Source organism: Panicum virgatum, chromosome 7N (genome assembly GCF_016808335.1).
Source record: "Panicum virgatum strain AP13 chromosome 7N, P.virgatum_v5, whole genome shotgun sequence".
NCBI classification, from domain to species: domain Eukaryota; kingdom Viridiplantae; phylum Streptophyta; class Magnoliopsida; order Poales; family Poaceae; genus Panicum; species Panicum virgatum.
The window spans coordinates 8,528,681-8,547,907 of record NC_053151.1 but is presented as its reverse complement, the minus strand read 5'-3'; the positions used below and the strand labels follow the sequence as shown (position 1 = coordinate 8,547,907).

Sequence of the window (19,227 nt, the reverse complement as noted above, 5' to 3'; positions counted from 1 at the left end):
AGGACGCCGTACCTGAGGGTCCCGCACCTGCTGCCACCGTCGCTGTCGATGCCGAGGTCGCCGCCGCCCGGGCACCTGCTGATGTGCCAACGGTGGTAGAAGAACCGCTGGGGCGGGAAGCCCTGGTAGCAAAGCAGAAAAGCCATCAACAAAAAACAAACAAACAGAACACCGGCGCAGGCAAGGAGAGCAGGATGACACTAACCCAGCAGTACCGGGTACCCAGCGTCCCCGGAGCCCGGGCCTCTTCTCTTGTGGCTGCTGCTGTTGCTGTTGCTGTTGTTGCCCGTGCAGCTGCGATGCAGGCGCAACCCGGGCCTGCACCCGTTGCTGCTGTTCCTGCGGCTGCGGCATGGGCGCAACCCGGGGTCGCACCTGTTGTTGCTGCTGCCGTCCGCGTGCCTGCTGCCGCTGCTCTTGCGGCTGCTCCTGCTGCCGCTGCTCTTGCTGCCGGCGCGATGAATTCCTCGGCGGCGATGGTGGTGGTCCAGTTGCGCCAGAGGACCCGTGGGGGCCGGCAGCCCGGGAGCTACCTTGGCCTGCGCCCTCAGAAGACCTCTGGCGCTTCGCGGCGGGCTCCGAGACCAGGGTCCCGTCGCCCCGGAGTAGCCTCCGCCGGCCTGCGTCCCCCGACGACGCACCGGAGCTGCTCTGAGCCCGGCTGGAGCCGGCCGCGGCCGCGCTGCTAGCCGCAGCCTGTTTCCCCTTCGTAGTGGCGCCGGACCCCGCAGCGCCCAGCGTAGCCTGATCCCCGGACGTGCCAGGGATCCGGAGCCCGCGGTTCGCGTCGCCTCCGGTCTGGCGTGGGGCCAGTCCCCCGTCGTCCAGAGTCGGCAGGGTTGCCAGCACCGCCACCCTCGCGGAGTCCTCGCAGAGGGGGACTATGCCCTGTGGGAGGATCAGGTTCTCCGGGATGAAGGTGTCTCCCGTCACGTTCCGCACCAGGACCTCCAAGGCCTCCTGGGTCAGGTCGCTTCCCTCCCCGCGGTGGGTCCTGCTGCAATCGTTGAGGCCGGTGAAGCTCCACGCCGGTCGTGGCCGCTGCTTCAGGGGGGCGATCCGCCGCTTCACGAAGTCGCCGAGCACGTGCCATGAGGTGAGGCCGCTCTCCGCCAGCGACCTGATCTTGTCCAGCACGGAGTCGAACTCCGGCTGCAGCGACGGCTTGGCCCTCCAGGATGCTTTGTCGGAGGCGGGCCCCGCGATCGGCAGGGCAAGGCGCTCGTTGGCTTCGGTGGTGGCGATCACCCAATCCCTGCGCCACTCCTCCCACCTTCCGCCAGCAAGGCCGGGAATGTAAGGAGTCGGCAGGTCGCTCCTTATCTGGAAGTAGTACCCTCCCACTTCGTCCCTGCTCCTTCCGGACCTCACCAGAATGAAGAAGTAGCGGAAGAGGATGACACAGGGCCGAACTCCTACGAACATCTCGCATAGGTGCACGAAGATGGACGTCAGGAGGAGGGAGTGCGGCGTCAGATGCTGAAGTTGGAGGCCGAAGTCTTCCAGCAGCAGCAGCAAGAATGAAGAAATCGGCAGTCCCACGCCGGCGGAGACATGCGAGGTGAATAGCACGAACTCCCCGGCACGGAGGTTGCCAAGGGGAACCGAGCCTGCTCGCACCCCCCAGCCGGTCTCCTGAGCACTCCACCCAAGCAGGCAGCGCACTGTGTTCAGCTCTCCCTCGGTCTGGAAGCGACGGGGATGAACAAGGGATGCCATCTCTTGGTGGGTGAGGAAGGAGCCTGTGTAAGGGGGAGAGAAGGGCGAGGAAAGCTCGGAGGCAAAGGGGCGCAAAGGCTGGAGGAAGAAGACGAATGCGGGAAAGCAACCGTGGAATGCGGTATGCCCCGTTATAAAGCATGACTCAACCGGCGCGCCCCGGAACCGTCGCCGGAACTCAAGCGACGCCCGCACCCGGAGTTAGCCGCCCAGTCCATAACGTGGGGGCCCAGGCCCACATGTCAGGGAGGGTGGGTAATCAACGAGGGTGCGAGAAGGCGGGATCCGAACCGTCGCCCGCGCGCGTGAAGCAAGGCGAAAGCCGAGCTGACGTGCGCGCATTAATCGCAGGCGTGGCCGAGCTTTTCGGGAGCTGCGCCGGTGGTAAATGATCCGTTTACTCCGGCCGCAGCAATGCCGAACGTCGCGTGTGTGACTAGGTGAACCACTGATCGTGGGGCCCATAGTCAGTAATCCGTTGCGACGTGATGAAGCAGCAACCAACCCAATGGGTGGTCAAAGCCGGTCAAGACCCCTGCGGAAAGGAGCTTCAAGCTATACAGAGCCAAATCGCAGAAGTGGCCCCACCTGTGGGTTCGTACCTCTCCCAAGGTGGGCCCGGGGGCCACTGTCGGTACCCTGTAACAGGGATACCCACTCTTACTGCAGCAAGGCAGGACCCGCGTAGTTACCCGTAGCTGCGCGGGAAAGATGGAGTAGCCAGGCCCCACAGGCCAGGTTTTTCCCTCACCAGGCCAACGGCCCCGGACCGTTCCCCGCCTGAGGATGGGTCCGGTGACGCCACGTGTCTACACAAAAGGGAAGCTCCGAGCTGACCGCCGAGGCCTCGGACCCCCAGAGGGGTCCGGGACCTCCTGCGCCCGTCCGGACTCCCCTCACCGTGTAGGGGTCCGGAGCCGCCACGTGTCCCGGAGACGTGGGATTGTGCGCGAGTCTTCCGCAGGAAGACTTGCCCACCTACCGCATTTAATGCGATGGACAAGGCGTGCTCTGCTGCCGCGGTACACAAGACAGCCTTTTGTCAGGCCCCGCTGCGCGCCGCTTATTACCAAGGAGGAAGGAGCACAGTGCAGCCGCCTGAGCCGCGCCCGCGCAGAGCCCGTCTGCCGCGTTAAATTGATACGACGGCCCGGCACTTTTCCATCATGCCACCTACGCCGCTCCCTACACAGCCGCTCAGCTACGTGACAGGCGATGCTACTAGCTGCGTCAGGCTCCGTCTCGACAAAACAGCGCCAAGACATGATGGACGGAGGGCTCCGGGAGCAGGCGAGGGAATCCAAGAGAGAGATCTCCTTTGCCTGCAACGCCATAATGTATGAACACTCCGTTATTTTATATTGCATCGTTGGACCCACCTGTCGGGGATCCAACAGCCGTGTACGCACCCCCTTGAGATATAAAAGGGAGGTGCCCGCTGTGCACAGGACAATCTCCACAATCCAGACAGGCTGAAGCTCTCGCACCTCACTCTCGTGGGAAGGCAATACAACACACAGTGGACGTAGGGTATTACGCTCCGGCGGCCCGAACCACTCTAAATCTTGCTGTGTTCATCGAGTTCTTGAGAAAGATTGACCTAAGACTAGCTGACCCCCGAGTACACACCCTCTGGGCTAGGGCGGGTGCCTTCCGCCACCCGGCTGTGGTTTGCAGCACCACGACATTTGGCGCGCCAGGTAGGGGCCAGCTGGTCGCATTTCTTCATCTTCTTCGTCCCCATGGTTCGCGTAGACGACGTGGAGATGACGGAGGGGGTGGCGTCCTCCACGCCACATGCCTCTCGCGTTCCTGCTCTAGGGGCAACTGTGCCTGTGGAGCAGGCACCGTTGGCGGTGGCGCGCGCCGCCCGCCGGCAAGAGTCAGGGCGCCCGTCAAGGGTCCCCTCACAGGCTGCGAGCGGCGGAGCGCTGGCAGCGGCTAGGGAGTTGCTTCGCAACCCCCCGGCTGAGGCAGCCTCGCCAGACGCCCTGAGGCAGTGGCGGGACGACGTCGATCGTCTCCTCCATCTGGCTCAGGCCTCCCCCAGTTCTGCAAAGACTGGGCAACGACCTCCGCCTGGCAACGCGGTGGTACCTTACCACCAGCGTCAGGGCGGTGCATCGGCATCTGTGCGCTCCCCTACCGTGAGGGGTGCACGAACAGAAGACTTGCGGGCGGAGCTCAACCGCCGGCGCGCGGGGGAGGATGCCCGCATCGCTGTCGAGAGGGCGCGAGAGCGCCGTCTCAACTTTGAGGGACGCAACCTCAATGTTGATCTGGACGCGGCGGCACCCAGGCCTCCGGTGAACGCCCGGATTCAGTCGGGCGCACCGGTGGCCGGGGTGGGCTGTGCTGCGCTTACGGAGCACCTCCGCGCCGTGGCGTGGCCACCCAAGTTCCGCCCCCACCTGCCGGAAAAGTACGACGGTACTACTAACCCGTCGGAATTCCTGCAGGTGTACGTTACCGCCATCACAGCGGCTGGTGGCAACGGCGCCGTCATGGCAAGCTACTTTCATGTAGCCTTGTCTAGGCCAGCCCGGACCTGGCTCATGAATCTCACACCCGGGACGATCCAGTCCTGGGAAGAGCTCTGTGCGAGGTTCACAGCGAACTTCGCCAGCGCCTACCAGCAACATGGTGTGGAGGCACACCTTCACGCCGTGAGGCAAAAACCCGGGGAAACGCTTCGGGCTTTCATCTCGCGCTTCACCAAGGTACGGGGTACCATTCCTCGTATCTCAGATGCTCGAGAAGCTGGCGACGCACGAGGTGGAAAGCGTCACTACGCTTTTCTCCCTGGCAGACAAGTGTGCCAGGGCCGCTGAGGGCCGTGCATGGCACTCAGCCCCCCAAGATGGAGATACCAAAGCTGGTGGCTCCAGTGCTACCGCTCAGGGCGGTGGCAAGAAGAAGAAGAAGAACCGGGGTCGCGGGGAGCCGCATTCCGGCGGACCAGTCGTTGCAGCAGCAGCGCCAGCAGCGGCGCCGGCTGTGGCTGCAGCGGCTGGGGGCCAGAATACACACGGCAAACGCCCTCGCCCGCAAGGTGGAAGCGGAGGTTCATGCCCAGTGCATCCCACCGCTCGTCACAGCGCCGCTGACTGCCGCGAGATCCAAAAGCTCGCGAAACGGGTCAGTGGGCGGCGTGAGCAGTCCTCTAAGGATGGCTCACCTCCTCCTCGCCAGCGGGCCGGCAAGGAGAAGGCCTCTGACAGTGGGGCCGCGGCCGGGGAGAAGGAGCTGGGGTACCAATCCCCCGCCCGAGAGCTAAAGGGCGTCTATCACAACGACGACTCCGATTCCGACAACGGCGACCGCCGCAAGAAGCTGTACGTAATGTATGGCGGGAGCTGGGAGCTTGTCTCCCGGCGGGACGTGAAGACCCTTCGCCGGGAGGTCCTTTCGGTGAAGCCGGGGGTCCCGTTATTTTATATTGCATCGTTGGACCCACCTGTCGGGGATCCAACAGCCGTGTACGCACCCCCTTGAGATATAAAAGGGAGGTGCCCGCTGTGCACAGGACAATCTCCACAATCCAGACAGGCTGAAGCTCTCGCACCTTCTCACTCTCGTGGGAAGGCAATACAACACACAGTGGACGTAGGGTATTACGCTCCGGCGGCCCGAACCACTCTAAATCTTGCTGTGTTCATCGAGTTCTTGAGAAAGATTGACCTAAGACTAGCTGACCCCCGAGTACACACCCTCTGGGCTAGGGCGGGTGCCTTCCGCCACCCGGCTGTGGTTTGCAGCACCACGACAATGGGTGTGATCCTGTTCACGTTGCACTTGCTGCAGCAATGAAGCACAAAAGTTTCAGAAACTCTACTTGCATTCCCTGGCCGAGCTGGGGGTTGGTGCGCCTTTTCTTTAATTGATTATTACTAAACCGGATTTCAATGAGCCTTTTCTTTAATTGATTGCTAAGTAGTGTAAGTTGATTAGATACTTATATCAAGTAAAGATGAGTCACTAAACAAATCACGACATTTTCAAAAGCTTTACACGATGTCCACAAGCCTCGTCAGCAGCGTGCGTTCCATTGCTGCTACAGCGCTTGAACTGATTGACCAGCTTGCACCTACATCTACATCTACCGCTCTTATCCCCGAAACACAAAATGAAGCCCAAACTTCTGCAGAGCCGTGTAGCCCTGGGAAGAAGTAAACAGCATCTGAAAGCAACAGCCGAATCCTGGTGAATGCAATGCGAAGCAACACAACGGAAAAGGTAATCCGTACTGATAGGGGGCATAAGAGTACAAACAGATGTCCGGAACAAAGAATAATTGTGCTGAAGTTACACGAGTATAGTTTCTGTTTTCAACCCAACGAGAAAGTAAAAAATGACCACAAAACTTTAATTTGGTGCTCTAATATTCCAGAATTATGAGAAAAAAGTACAACATTACAGTCTATCACCATTGCCTCATTACACAACTCAATTATTCGCCAAAATCCAGATAGTAGACGGTACTTTCCGGAAACATTTTATTCAAGCGCTTACCATAAATAAATCAGGAACTTCAACCGGCACTAGTCAAATGCCGAGACACATTTGAGAAGGGCACTGCAGAATAATAAAAAAAACTCAAACCGCAGTCTCGACAAAGGAGCTAGAATCCGGCAGCAACATATCCTGGAAACTTCAAAATGATTTAGAGCGCTATGATCAGGCGCAAGCAAGCTATAGCACACCAGGGTGAACTGCCGATTCTTTCTGAGTTTTGCACCTGAAAAGACAAATGTACCCTTCCCAGTCAGAACCAATAAGAAATATGCTTCGTTTGGAAAATAAATAGAAAAGAGAATGGAGAAACAGAGGCATATTTACTAGTTAATATTAATATCATAGCAGTGGTGTATTACTTGTGTCACATCTAGAATTCATATTAACCAAACTTACGTGTGGCCATGGAAGGTACCGATGCAGCTGACCAATATTAGTGTATCAAAACCAATGCTAGCACAACGAATATTTGCTCAATCTAAACAACTTTTTAAAAATGTTAACACAAGATGATAAATTTCTTTAGTGCTTCACCAAATAGCATGAGAAACCGAGGAACTAATTGCAATTTTGTGAATTATTTACAGAAAATATTAAATGCAGACCTTAAGAGATTAACAGTAACAAATTCTATTCCCTGTTTTGGTTTTGCAGTTCCATATTGATTGTCTTGTCAAAGTTAAGATTTTGGTAGAGACATTCAGATGATTAATTTTTAAAAAAGATGGAATCAAAGACACCTTTGCTAATAGGAAAATCTCAGCAGCTACATAGGAACACAGAGGCAAAACACTATACAAATCATGTGGCACTTAATAACCTTTCTGGTATGGTAGTGGTAGCTAGTATACATCACTATGGACCTCAAAAGTAACAAGCATCGACCATGTACAAGATTGAAAAGCAACACAGCTTGCCAATGGGTTGCACGGTACTAATATGTACATCCAGTCAACATTTTCTATTCCGTAATTAAATGTTGAGTTAGTAAACGACTGTGCTGCTCTACAACTCCTAAGAGCATTCACGAGTTCTTCAATCATAATCATGCACACCAATTTAGGCAATAGTACACATAACAAAAATGTGAATTTGGAATGCACCATCACATAAGTTTGATTCAAAAGCTACCATATTTGTTGAATAAAGCAACAGATGAGAGCTTGACCAATGAAGTTGAACAAAAGAGGCTTAAAATAATACCTGTTGCAAAACGCACGAGATGCATAATTGTGATTGTTGCAGTTGCTGCATATCCAGTCTCCGTCGCGCCATTTTGCCCTAGCAAGGTGTTAGAGCATATGTGCTACAGTTAGCTAACTCAGATTCTATCAGATGAAAGTAAATTTTTTAACTCAGATTCTATCAGATGAAAGTAAATTTTTTATGCCAGTTTTAAGTAAATCTTAATTCTTGCACAATGCAAGCAAAACATATTTGCACAAAGCAGAAATTTTCATGAAGCATCCATTCAACAATGGCTGAACCTTGATTGTGTGTAATTGACTTTAAGATTTTCAGCTTATTGTAAGGTTTACTAAAATGCAATTAGGGTATATACAGTACCCTAATTGCATAACATAAATGGAAATGTCAATCAATGCATGAACTTGGAAAAGTAACGGTGCAAACAATAAGGTCCACAATCCTACAGAATTAATTATCTGAAATCTTATTCCTAACCGTCTCTAGGTTTCTCAAAATGTTCCACAAGATTTATTTAGGTGCAATTTTCTTTAATCTCCAACAGCCATGAACTCGTAACTTCCTTTTAACTTTCCTTTACCTGAAGCAATTATACATATTCAAAAATATTTAAAACTCAAACCTTCTAAGCCAATTTCACTTTGCTATTTTCTGTGACTTATAATGTTTCGGTTATTTAGTATCATATTCCCACCAGACCTTAAGTATCATATTCCTACCTTATCACTATCTTGCACATGATACATTTCTAAGAACCTCTAAAGCAATGATGAAAAATCAAACACAACTTTTTGGTATTACTTGATTGTTGGCCCTTAAATTCTAACATTTGCCACCAATTTGATAAAGTTTACAAAGATCATAATTCATAGCATAGTATCTTTGATTTAGGATGAAGCTGTACCCTTTTCCCATTAGACCAGACATTGCCTGCCCAGATGGTAGTGCCATTGAGCTCCCATTGTCAAACTTGGAAAAGGCTGCCTGGCCATTGCTGCTTCCAGCTCCTTGCTCAATACCCAAAAACAAATTATTAGTGCCTGCTGTCTGCGATCAAATGAAACAAGAAAATCATTAAATCAATACCATGAAGTATTTAGGCAATATGTCAAAACAGTTAAGCAGGTCATAAATATATACCGAGAGCGGATAATTGTCATTTCCTGGATTTAGCCTTTTATTATCCCAGTCATTGGCAAGTTCCTCTGATGCCAATCGCTTAGTTCCTAACGCTGAAACAAACAGAGATTGAGAACCAAGATGACATAATCTGTTGATATCAAATATAAAATTAACAATAGTAGCCATTATAATACTAGATGAAGGAATTAAGCATGACAAACGAATAACAAACTGCGAAAAGGCCATTTATGCTGATCACACAAAAAAGGTGGATTTCAATTTTAATAAGCATGCGCCTACAATTTATATTGGCAATTAGATTGATTGAAACATTCAGGCAGACAAAATTCACAGCATGCACCGTACCGGATGGTAAATATGCAATAGTTACTCCAACAGAGATGTTGGTATTTTGAATGGGTCAGGATAAACAACACAGTAGGAACTGAGAAAATGATTATCTTACTGGAAGAGGCATCTGATGTTGTAGTTTTCATTGTTGTGGAGGGCATGCCTGATGGTACAGGTGCACCGCACTCTTTGCACTGGAAAAGAGAGATTAAGAAGGGTGTTAGTGCTTTAAAGAAAAAGTAGAAACAATAGCACATCAAAGTTCAGAGGGCATGATCCAAAAAGATGACAATAGCTAAGGCTAACTATGATATCAAATGAATCAGACTTGCATATAATCACCTGAGTACGAGATGAATAGTTATGAAAACCACAGCTACAGAGCCAATCTCCATTACGCCAGTCCTTTGGGACACCTGGAAACTGATTTGTGTTGTTGTTTCCAAATGGCCAACCAGAAGACTGCATCCCATATCTACCAGCCAACCCATAGGACCAGTTTGCATTTGCAAGTAGTTGCTGCTGCAAAGGTGAATTGGCAGCCATCCCAAAGTTCATCTTATATGCAGAAGCAGAAGCAGCAAGGCTTTGTAGTCTTGCAATATAAGCTGCATAAGCTGGCATTGCCATCCCTGCCATTTGCAATGCTGGCATTGCTGCTTCCTCCTTGGGCAGGCCACACTTTTTGCAGTTCTTTCTGGATGCATAATTATTGTTACTGCAACCTATTCATCCATTTGCCGCATAAACCAACCAGCACAGTAGGCAGAAGAACAATGCACCGAAGCACACGCACACCCACCACCACCACCACGACCAGCCATCCCGCACAAACCCATAGAAAGGAATAGACACACGCACACTAGTCATTACTCAGCACACTTATTGGTAATTTTCTAATCTTATCTAAGTACAGCATCATTCAATGAACAAAATAAACAGCGGGAATCATTAAAATTTTCTAATACGTAGCAGCAACAATTCATGCACAAACAAAAATCATCGAAATATCTCATTTTTTTATTAAAGAGCATGACTGTTCTTTATAGAAAGCTTAACGAGTGCCAGTCAAATAATTTTTAGACTTCCCCTTTCTAATTTAAGCAAAGCTTCTATCTCCTTTGGACCCTTTTCATTTTACACTAGGAAGAAAGTAAACTAACTTGTCTAATGAACATATTCACCATGTGGCTAGACAACAGAAAATCCAGGTAAGGCAGCCTAATAGTTGCCAGGGCCATATCAACATACAAGGTTCCATCCAGTAATACGGTGTGGGGAAAAAACACAACTGACGGTGACAAAGACGAAGTGCTTGGTTGCCTAAACTTTCGACACAGTGCATGGGGAATGGATCATGGCTCATGTATTACATCTCCCTTGGGTAGGAGAAGAAGCATGTTAATTGCATCTCAACATCACGCCCTAGCCTGCCCTTGTTCCACTTCACTTTTTTACTTGACATTCCAGGTGGATATAGAAGAGGGGGGGAGTTGGGAGACCCTAAATCTAAATCCACATCTAAGGCCCGGGCAGAAACATAATAAGCAGAAGAAAAAAAAATAAGCGGGGCGTTGCGAGAGAGGTGTTACCGGTGCAGATCCAGTCCCCGGCGCGGGGCAGCCACTTGGAGTCGCGCGGGGTGTTGGGGTCGACGAGGAGGCGCGGCTGCTTGCAGCGGTTGCAGAGCGAGCGGAAGGCGTAGTTGCGGTTGCCGCAGCCACCGCAGTCCCAGTCGCCCTCGCGACCGCCTCCGCCCCCGCCGCCGCCGGAACCCGACCCGCCCGCCGACGAGCCAGCGCCTGCGCCTGCGCCGCCGCCTCCTCCGGCCATCGGGAGGTTACAAGGGTTGGGGCTGCGGGTGGAAATGGAGGAGGAGCCGAGGAGGTGGGGGATTTGGTTTGGTTTGGTGCGGGGGCGTGGGATTTGAGGCGAGAAGAGAAGAGAAGAAGAGAGAAGGGAAGGCCAGGAAAGGGAAATGGGGGAAGCCAACGACGGGATCCGAGGGGGGAGCGCAGGGTATATTCGGCTCCGACCGCCACAGACTTGTGTGTAAGGATTTAAATCGTTTATTTTTTTTCTTTTTTCTTATTTCCCCTTTTGAGGTGCCTCCATTTACTTTCTCTTTTTTTTCACTTGTTGTTTCTACGAATTGTTTTCACTTTTATTACGACTCAGGAATTAAAAATGCAGCAACTCTAATACAACAAGGATTATGTTACACAAGAAACATATAATTGACATAATAGGTAAGTATAGGAATTGTGTATAATTGGAAAAAATAGTGAGACAGCAATGGTTTTTCCTACAGTTCAAGGTGATTTGGTATCTGAATTTGGTCCTTAAATGATGGATTCAAATTACTTTTTAATAATGAAGTGTGTTTCGGCATTCAGCATGAGAAGAAGAATATGGGCAAAAACATTATTTCGAGTCCAAAACAGTTGTAGCTAGCTATTTCTCTTCTCATTTTTCTAAAAAAAATATTTCCCTTCTCAAAGTAATTAGGCACCATCCTCAAAGTAAAATCGGGTGGTGACAGCCTAGTAGGGTGCTAGTGTGTTGCAACGGTTTTAAAATTATTGTGCACAAGTCTTGTTGCATACCAATATTGCTAATAAAGTATTAAAAATTGTGAAAAATATAAATGCATAATGGTTTGGTGGAAGATAAGTTTTTCCCTCAATTTACATTACATGTCATAATAAGTACAGTTCAATTAGATATGTCATAATAAATACATGATTTTGTGGCAATTTGGAGGTTTAGCCCCGACTTAACTGAAAGAAGTGACGGAAATATCAAATACGGAATGAAAGTTAGAAGTCAATTTCATATAAGGGAGAAAAATTCATGAGGTCAAGGAAAGGAATTAGTTATTTGCCAATATAAAATAAGGAATTTTCTATTAAAAAATTAGCTCTTCTCATACACATGAATCTTTTTTGAGGGAAAATACACATGAATCTTTTGCCCATAGCCTATGTGGAACACTTTGGCTATTTCTCTTGGATTTTCTTTAGATGTTTCTAATTCTACTTTTTATTGAATGCCGGGAATCAGTAGGGTAGGATAAGGAAGAAACTCATGTATTATAGTAGTAGAGAAGAGATGTGTGAATTGATCCAGCCTTAGTGTCATCCATGCTTGTGGTTTTTAATATTGTGAGCATTGACAGCAATAGCAAGCCTTTTAGCGCGATTGTCAAGAAGACATCTAGCTCTTCTCTAGAGTATTCCATAACTTTAATCAAATCCAGAAGGATTACTGATTAAGCATAATAATATGGTTCATCTAACCTAAATGAACAATCTCAACATGAAGTGTGATTGCATATAAAAAGAACATGTTCGATGAACAGGGAGCACTAAAGCAGATAAACTAGAGCATATGAGCAACATCAATGGATGGTAGATACTAATCCGTAGGAATAGCATGAGTAATTAGTTAAATTAAGGTTGAATGCACTAAATTGTCCTATATGTGATTGCATCTCAAGCATCTCTAAACTATTTTCCTCTATATACCTTCCAACTAATATCCAATCTCCGCTATGATCTTCAATGACTCAATTGCATTAGCACACTTACTTCTCAATTGCAATAGCACACTTACTTCTCAATTGCAATAGCACACTTACTTTCAAATACTAAGAAGAGTCCTTAGCAGAAGACTGCTTTTACAAAAATACCATATGCTTTCAACATACTACACCACCTACTATGATTATATCTAGTAGCTATGTCATCTAGATCGATTACTAAAACATGGATTAAGGGACTATTCGGTTCATATATTGGAAGGTTGGCACCATTTGCCATGAAAGTTTGCCAAAGTTGTCTAGGACTACTACCTTAAAATCGTAAGAACAAAGTTGACATGGAGCCACATCCTACACATTGTGCAACTTGCTAGTCTTAGTGAAGAAAATAAAAAAAATCCCCATACATGGGACTAGCTCTCATAAAATATAAAAAAAAATATCCACAACCCGTGCAGATCAAAGATGAGGCAGCAAAGAATACCGACGATCTATTTTTAAGTGGTCATGTAGTTGCGATTTCCAGTTAGAAACCTTATTTCCATCCCTACGCATGCATCATATTGGTCAGTTTTCGATGATTTCTATTGAAACACATGCTATATTTAAGTTAGCTTCCTTTTTTTTGAAAGGAAATAAGCTAGCTTCTTTTGTTTCATGGAGAACCGTTATTTATTGAAAACATCATGCACAAACACTTTGGTACATCTAGGTCGCTTAACGGTTATTACCATTTGACAGGAAGCACCCTGCGAACATTACTGTTGTCAATCTCAATACATCTAATTCGGATGCCGCCAGCAAGTTGCGCAAACTGGATCTACACTTGCATAGATGGTAGTCGCCTGGTTCATGACTCCCTGTGGGGGGTTCTGGAAATCGGTCAGGCGGTCAGGTTCGAAGCTAGGATTATGGACTGGTAAGGATATTAGATGGAGGAATAGGCCAATCCGATGGGACATGGAATGGCTACTGAGTAATGAATCATGTGAAGCATGCGTTACAGGGTAATAATATTATCAGTTGATCCTGTTACAAAATTCAATTTTCGATGATAATTCAAGCAAATAGTGTATTTTCCCCTCAACAAAATTAAACACATTTTATTATAGCTGAACCAGCTCAATTACAGAACAACCGCCATGCTGCTTTCAGCTCAATTTTGTACAAATATTTTCAGGCTTCAGTTTCATACGAAGAAAATTAAACAATCCGAAAGCTTTGATCATATCAATCAACTATCAACCTAAAATAAAAAAATAAAAAAAAGCTCAAATGATCCAACCACCTGCTTTCAGTTTTTTTTTCCGCCATTGAACAATCTCATAGTCAAACAGTAATAAATTTCATACAGGAACTGGAGTCACTTCTTCCGCTTGTAAGCTATTGTAGTAGTCAACAAGGACTTTCCACCCTCCACGGCACATGAAACCGTCAGGAGGGTTCTCACCATTTTTGGCAAAAGTGCGCATCTGGTTCATATGTAAGCTTATTTGTGAGTAGGTGTAATCATCAACAACAACAACAACAACATAGCCTTTTTTCCCAAGCAAGTTGGGGTAGGCTAGAGATGAAACCCGAAAGAAATAAGTTCAAGGTTCAGGCACATTGATAGCTAGTCTCCAAGCGCTCCTATCCAAAGCTATCTCTTTAGAGATATTCCAATCCTTAAGGTCTCTCTTAACCGACTCATCCCATGTCAGTTTAGGTCTACCTCTACCCCTCTTTACATTATCGACCCGCTCAAGAACCCCGGTGTAATCATCACTACGACAAAATCTTATATAACAAATATGGTGAAAACTAATGAGCCCACCTTTGTTCCTGAGATGAACAGAAAATCTTGACTGCGTGAAGGATCAAAGAAGGCCATCTTCTTTGCCACAGTATCATAAGCTGCTACCTGAAACGGATAACAAAACAAGTGTGTTCAAGTTTTTCTTTAAAAAATGATAATAAGTCAAAGAAATTTTAAAATGAATCAAACTGAATCCCTAGTATGTACATCAGTTTTGTGTCTTGTTCTTTTTTTTTTCTTCAAAGCACATGTGCTATATGAATAGTGAAACTTCACCAATTTCTGAAAAATATAACTTCATGGTATTTAAAAGAAATACAATAATTGCTTGGAGCTGAGTGTGCAGATCAACGCTAAACAAAAGTAAATTCCTATCATGACAGATAAACAGTGTAATATCTCATTTTTGTATGATGTAGTTGTCACTGATTCCCAGCTCAGTAGCATAGGTGGAACTGATAGCTCCTATTCCTTTGCTGAAGTTAACAAAGAGTAAAACTTGTACTCGCATAACAAGGAAATGATTTCTTATTAATATTATATTATGCAAATACCATCAGATTCATCGACTATTCATATTTTAGTAAATGCGCATAAAATGCAAATAAAAAGGGATTAAATGCTGAAATACAACTCTGAAGATTAATGCAACAGGACAAAGAAAAGGGACATTGTATTGAGGTTTATGGACCTCCAACGGTTTAATGAATAATGTTAAATGCTAAGGAGACTTGTATCAATCACCTTGAAGGGCAGTATGTTGAGTTTCTCTAAACCTGGAGCCATGCTCAAGACCATCTTTCCATGGTCCGGGTTGTACAAATCCCTCTTTTCTGTGGGATGGCCCATCCCAGCAGGATCACGGCCTACTATGTAGAAATTGGCACCAGCATTAATCCGTGCTTTTGCATGCCACTGAACTTCTGTTGGGCCAGCATAATGCATTGGAGAGGGAAATATAGACACTATAGTAGTCTCAGGATCAAGGACTCCATCTTCTAAGACCTGTACAAATCAACTTCAGCAATTTCCATGATACATCTGGTAAACATTTAAGATGACAAATGTATACCTTGCTGTGTTGTTCCATTCTAACAGGCAGTGGGACATCATCAGCTTTCGTATATCCACCTAATGGATGTAGTAGTAGGATGGGATTCTTGTAGCCCATTTCCAAGAGACGCCTTCTAGTGTCATTCATCAACAGTGCATGACCATTATGTACTGGATTTCTCAATTGGAAGGCAAACACAGCATCAGCCCCCCTCTTGTCGAACTCATTCCTGAGTTGCCGAGGTGAAAGTCTGTAGTGATCAAGACCATCATTGTATTTGATGGGTTCCAACACCTCCAGATCACCACCAATCAGCCAGTTCCCAGCTGACGCAATAGCCTCATCAACATAGGGTAAACCAGGTGCAGTTGTACCCCATGTTCTTGCGATTCTTTCTTCTTTATTATGGGGGTATATTTCGATTCTGAGGAACAGAGATGAATGTATCATAATCAAACATTTTGACAGGAACTCGGCATAGAAAGGTAGGAGTTATATGACAAAGAACACATTACACTAGCTAAGAAAGTGTTCTTGCAATTTCACCTAAGTTGCATACATGGCATATAATGTAACACAACGCTACAATAGTATTTTATTGGCAAAATTAATGTTAAAAAGTGGAACATTGACACTGCTATGTAAAAGCCAATGGTGACACTTTGACTAACTTCATGGCCTACGCAAGCTGCCCAAAGAAAAAGGTACTACTAATATGCACAAAAGGAATGATTTCTGTATCTTATACGTCAATCATCCTTAACTGAACAAGAGAAATCCAGAATATTGCATTAATAATTTGTATCAGGGTAACTTCTTCTAGTGCCCTGGTACCTCTGCCATATTGAGCTGACCAAGTTGAACTTTGTGCGGTGAACTATCAGCATACAAATGCCTTTTTTCGTAATATCAGTTCTCGTATATAGCTTCATGCTTTAATAAATTAAATAATATGCTGTGTCTGATTTCAGCATTTAACTAAGGAATGCATCTTTGAGTTATCAATAGGAAATAATCCTTGTCAGTATGCCGTATCCAGTAATATCAGTCTAACTAGGGATCATGATGTCAGAATGGTCAAAGTAGGCATGGGGAGGTTAACTTTTCCGATTTTTCCTCAAAATTCATCCTGAAGGAAAAGCAATGATGAGTTTACACAACTAGATCTTTAGAGAAAGGACTAATTAGGACCTTAATATGCCTGGATCATTTGAATGGATGTAGTTGAGAGACTAATGGAAGGGGGTGACAAGATGATGGTGACATTGCTCCATGCTCCAGAAAAGAGGGCAAATGTCAAGAAGAGATCCTCAGCATGAGATGTGATCACATCAAGATGACAATTTGCAAGGGCCACGCAAAAAAAGCATTATTGCTCTTATAATCAACTAATAATCACCGAGCACAAAGATATTTAATTTCAAATCAAATTGATATTTGTTATTAAATATGTAGTTCAGATGGGCCCTTTTAAGTAGCATCCGTAACAATGAAGATAACGTACCATTTGACCAATGGTCATATAACCTGATGACCATTCACAGAGATATCAAAGCCAAGTTGCTCACTAATCATATGGCCAAATACACATCACGAGGAAATCATTGTGCAATAAGAATGAAAGCGATGTGATGGAAAAGGACAGCGCCTTCAAGGAGGACAATAGCTTTTTGCCAAAAAATTCTCATCCATTGAGCTTGCCAGTACTGGTATGGTCCCCAAAGGTACCCAAAAATGTGGACTAGAAAGAACAAGCCGCAAACTTGAGATGCTTCGTGGGAATTTTCCGCAGCTGAAATCTCATAAAGTTGGTTAAGTGGAGATGGAATTCTTTATCAGGCAATGCTTGCTACTCCTATTTGCTACATTCCTCTAATACGCCCATATGCAAATCAGCAACCAATACCTACCAAGCATGATGCCTTCCTTGATGGCAAGAATCTCAATTGGATTGCGAATATATCGTCCACACAAAAAAAAAAACCACGAAGTTGTAACGAACATCGCGGTTACTAACATATTGTAAGCACGTAATAATAAGTTGTGATTGATCGAACCAAGTACCCAAAATGGCAACACGGAAAACGCGTAAGAACACATCATCATGTTTTGGCAAAGAAGAATATAAGAAACGGAGGAGCAGGACGGACCTGCGCAGGATGGCGACGACGCCGCAGTCGGGCCCTTCTAAGGCGACGTCAGGCTTATCCCCGATCCGCTCCTTGTCGGCGTCCCCGATGGCGAGCACGATGGGGAGCGACATGTTGACGAGGCCCCCGTCGGGGAGGCGGATGCAGTTGAAGTGGAGGCTCTGCAGGTACTCGGCCTCCCGCATGAACCCGCGCAGCGGGCTGGCCCACCCCTCGGCGAGCACGTGCGCCCACTGGAGGTCGACGGGCGCGAGGCGCACCCGCGGGAGCGCGTTCGCCTCCGCGCGCAGCGCCGGAAGGCGGTCGGGCGGGGCGACGAGCTCGACGAGCGCCCCGCCGTCCGGGTCGATGAGGGAGCTGCGGACGGACATGGCGCGGCGGCGGCGGTGGTGGCGCGGGGACGGGGAGCGGGAGTGATGGGCGGCGAGGCCGGGGCGGGAGGGGAGGAGCGGGTGCGCGAGCGAGGCGGTGGCGCGGAGGCGAGCCGCGGGGGAGGGGGAGGGGTGGTGGAGGCGGGGAGGAGTGAGGAGGTGGGTGGTGGCCATGGATGCGCGCGAGGTGTTCGACCGCGCGGGGCGCTTCGTTGCGGTGGCGTCGCCTGACGAGGCGCCACCTGATTTGTCTGTCTGTCTGATGCTTTCTATTCTATACGATCTACATGGAGGTGAGCAAAGTATTTTTATAGGGGCAGTGGCAGTAGTATGGGTTTACTCTTTGACCCAAATCTTTGAAGATATCATTGAAAATGACTTTGCGATTTAAAAGTCAAATTCATTTATTGCATTGCTTTTTACCAAGAATGTCAGTAAACTACCCCTCTTTCATGTAGGACTTTTTTATATGGTTTTATTGTACTCCTTGAAATAGTATGCATGAAGTAACAAATTATTGAAAATATCTTTGAACTAGAAAAACGATTTGCATTTAGGAACGGAAGGAGTATATATAATGCTAGTTTTAATGACCAACCAATACCGTCAAATTAAACAACCCAAATCCATATGGCACACTTTTACCTTGTAGAGAGTTATCTGGCATGCTGGTCCCTCTAAATAGCAGTTTTGCCAAACGGGATAAAAATAAGTGTAAACAATATAGTGAAATACGTACTGAGAAAAAAAAGAGAGATAATTTTGTGGTTCTTCATTGAAAATAAATGTTAAGGAGAAATTTGTGCCCCGTCATTCGAAATTAATAAATGTACGGACAATTTTGTGGCTCTTCAATCAAAATAAATATACAAGGACAACTTTGTGTTTCTTCATTCTAAATAAATGTAAGGAGACTTTGGTGGCTCCTTCTCCATTTAACTGTAGCTTTGCAATATTTACTCATGTTTGATGAATTTTCTTTCCTGGTTGATGGGCCGTTGGCGGCGCATCGCGAGGCTTTACCGGCGAGCAAACGATTCCTCCTGGGTCGATGTCAGCACAAAAGAAAATGCGATTCCCATCGCACGGCCGTCCGCGCCGCGAGGCTCACGTCCACAGGCCAACCCTTTTTCTTTTGAAAGTCCACAGAGCAACCCTCTGTCGCGCATAGATCCCCTGCTCCGCTACTTGACATGGAGCCGCAACGGAACGGGAGCCTCACGTCCTTTGCCCGGCTCAGGACGTCCTTTATACTTCCACAATGATATAGTGATGCTTTAAAAAAAGAGTTTCGAAATGAATGTATCAACCTCTCAGAGCTACAGTGTACAAATTTGTACACCATAGTAAGCACATTTGATAGTTTTGATGCCCATTCATTTGTACACTGTAGCTTTGAG

General features: G+C 47.0%; 2 protein-coding genes across 3 annotated transcripts; both read right to left on the bottom strand.

The window, feature by feature from the left end:
• Window positions 1-5,980: 5,980 nt before the first annotated feature.
• Window positions 5,981-10,746, bottom strand: LOC120682075 (uncharacterized RNA-binding protein C17H9.04c-like). Of its 2 annotated transcripts, none has more exons than XR_005678190.1 (7): window positions 10,506-10,746; window positions 9,256-9,638; window positions 9,029-9,107; window positions 8,581-8,672; window positions 8,345-8,447; window positions 7,438-7,515; window positions 5,981-6,457 (listed from the first exon to the last, which is right to left on the bottom strand). XR_005678190.1 is itself a non-coding variant. In XM_039963825.1 (7 exons), the coding sequence occupies exons 1-7, from the start codon at window positions 10,744-10,746 to the stop codon at window positions 6,412-6,414; spliced, it is 1,062 nt and encodes a 353-aa protein (XP_039819759.1). In that variant the 3' UTR covers window positions 5,981-6,411. The 2 variants fall into 2 exon arrangements, 1 of the variants encoding a protein (XP_039819759.1); XM_039963825.1 differs by having other exon boundaries at window positions 8,345-8,487.
• Window positions 10,747-13,529: 2,783 nt separating this feature from the next.
• On the bottom strand, window positions 13,530-18,101 carry LOC120682070 (ATP sulfurylase 2-like). The gene is made up of 5 exons (XM_039963820.1): window positions 17,457-18,101; window positions 15,325-15,730; window positions 14,997-15,257; window positions 14,271-14,357; window positions 13,530-13,926 (listed from the first exon to the last, which is right to left on the bottom strand). Exons 1-5 carry the CDS (start codon window positions 17,999-18,001, stop codon window positions 13,801-13,803), a joined length of 1,425 nt encoding a protein of 474 aa, XP_039819754.1. The 5' UTR covers window positions 18,002-18,101; the 3' UTR covers window positions 13,530-13,800.
• Between the last annotated feature and the right edge of the window lie 1,126 nt (window positions 18,102-19,227).

Bases quoted from the DNA above. Each gene is read 5' to 3' on its own strand.
- LOC120682075 (XM_039963825.1), bottom strand. From the start codon at position 10,746: ATGGCCGGAGGAGGCGGCGGCGCAGGCGCAGGCGCTGGCTCGTCGGCG. The intron at 8,673-9,028 runs GTAAGATAATCA...TGTTTGTTTCAG, and splicing joins AACATCAGATGCCTCTTCCA to CGTTAGGAACTAAGCGATTG. The intron at 8,488-8,580 runs GTATATATTTAT...ATTTGATCGCAG, and splicing joins ATGACAATTATCCGCTCTCG to ACAGCAGGCACTAATAATTT.
- LOC120682070 (XM_039963820.1), bottom strand. From the start codon at position 18,001: ATGGCCACCACCCACCTCCTCACTCCTCCCCGCCTCCACCACCCCTCC. The intron at 15,258-15,324 runs GTATACATTTGT...TGATTTGTACAG, and splicing joins GAATGGAACAACACAGCAAG to GTCTTAGAAGATGGAGTCCT. The intron at 14,358-14,996 runs GTGATTGATACA...TATCCGTTTCAG, and splicing joins TCAACATACTGCCCTTCAAG to GTAGCAGCTTATGATACTGT.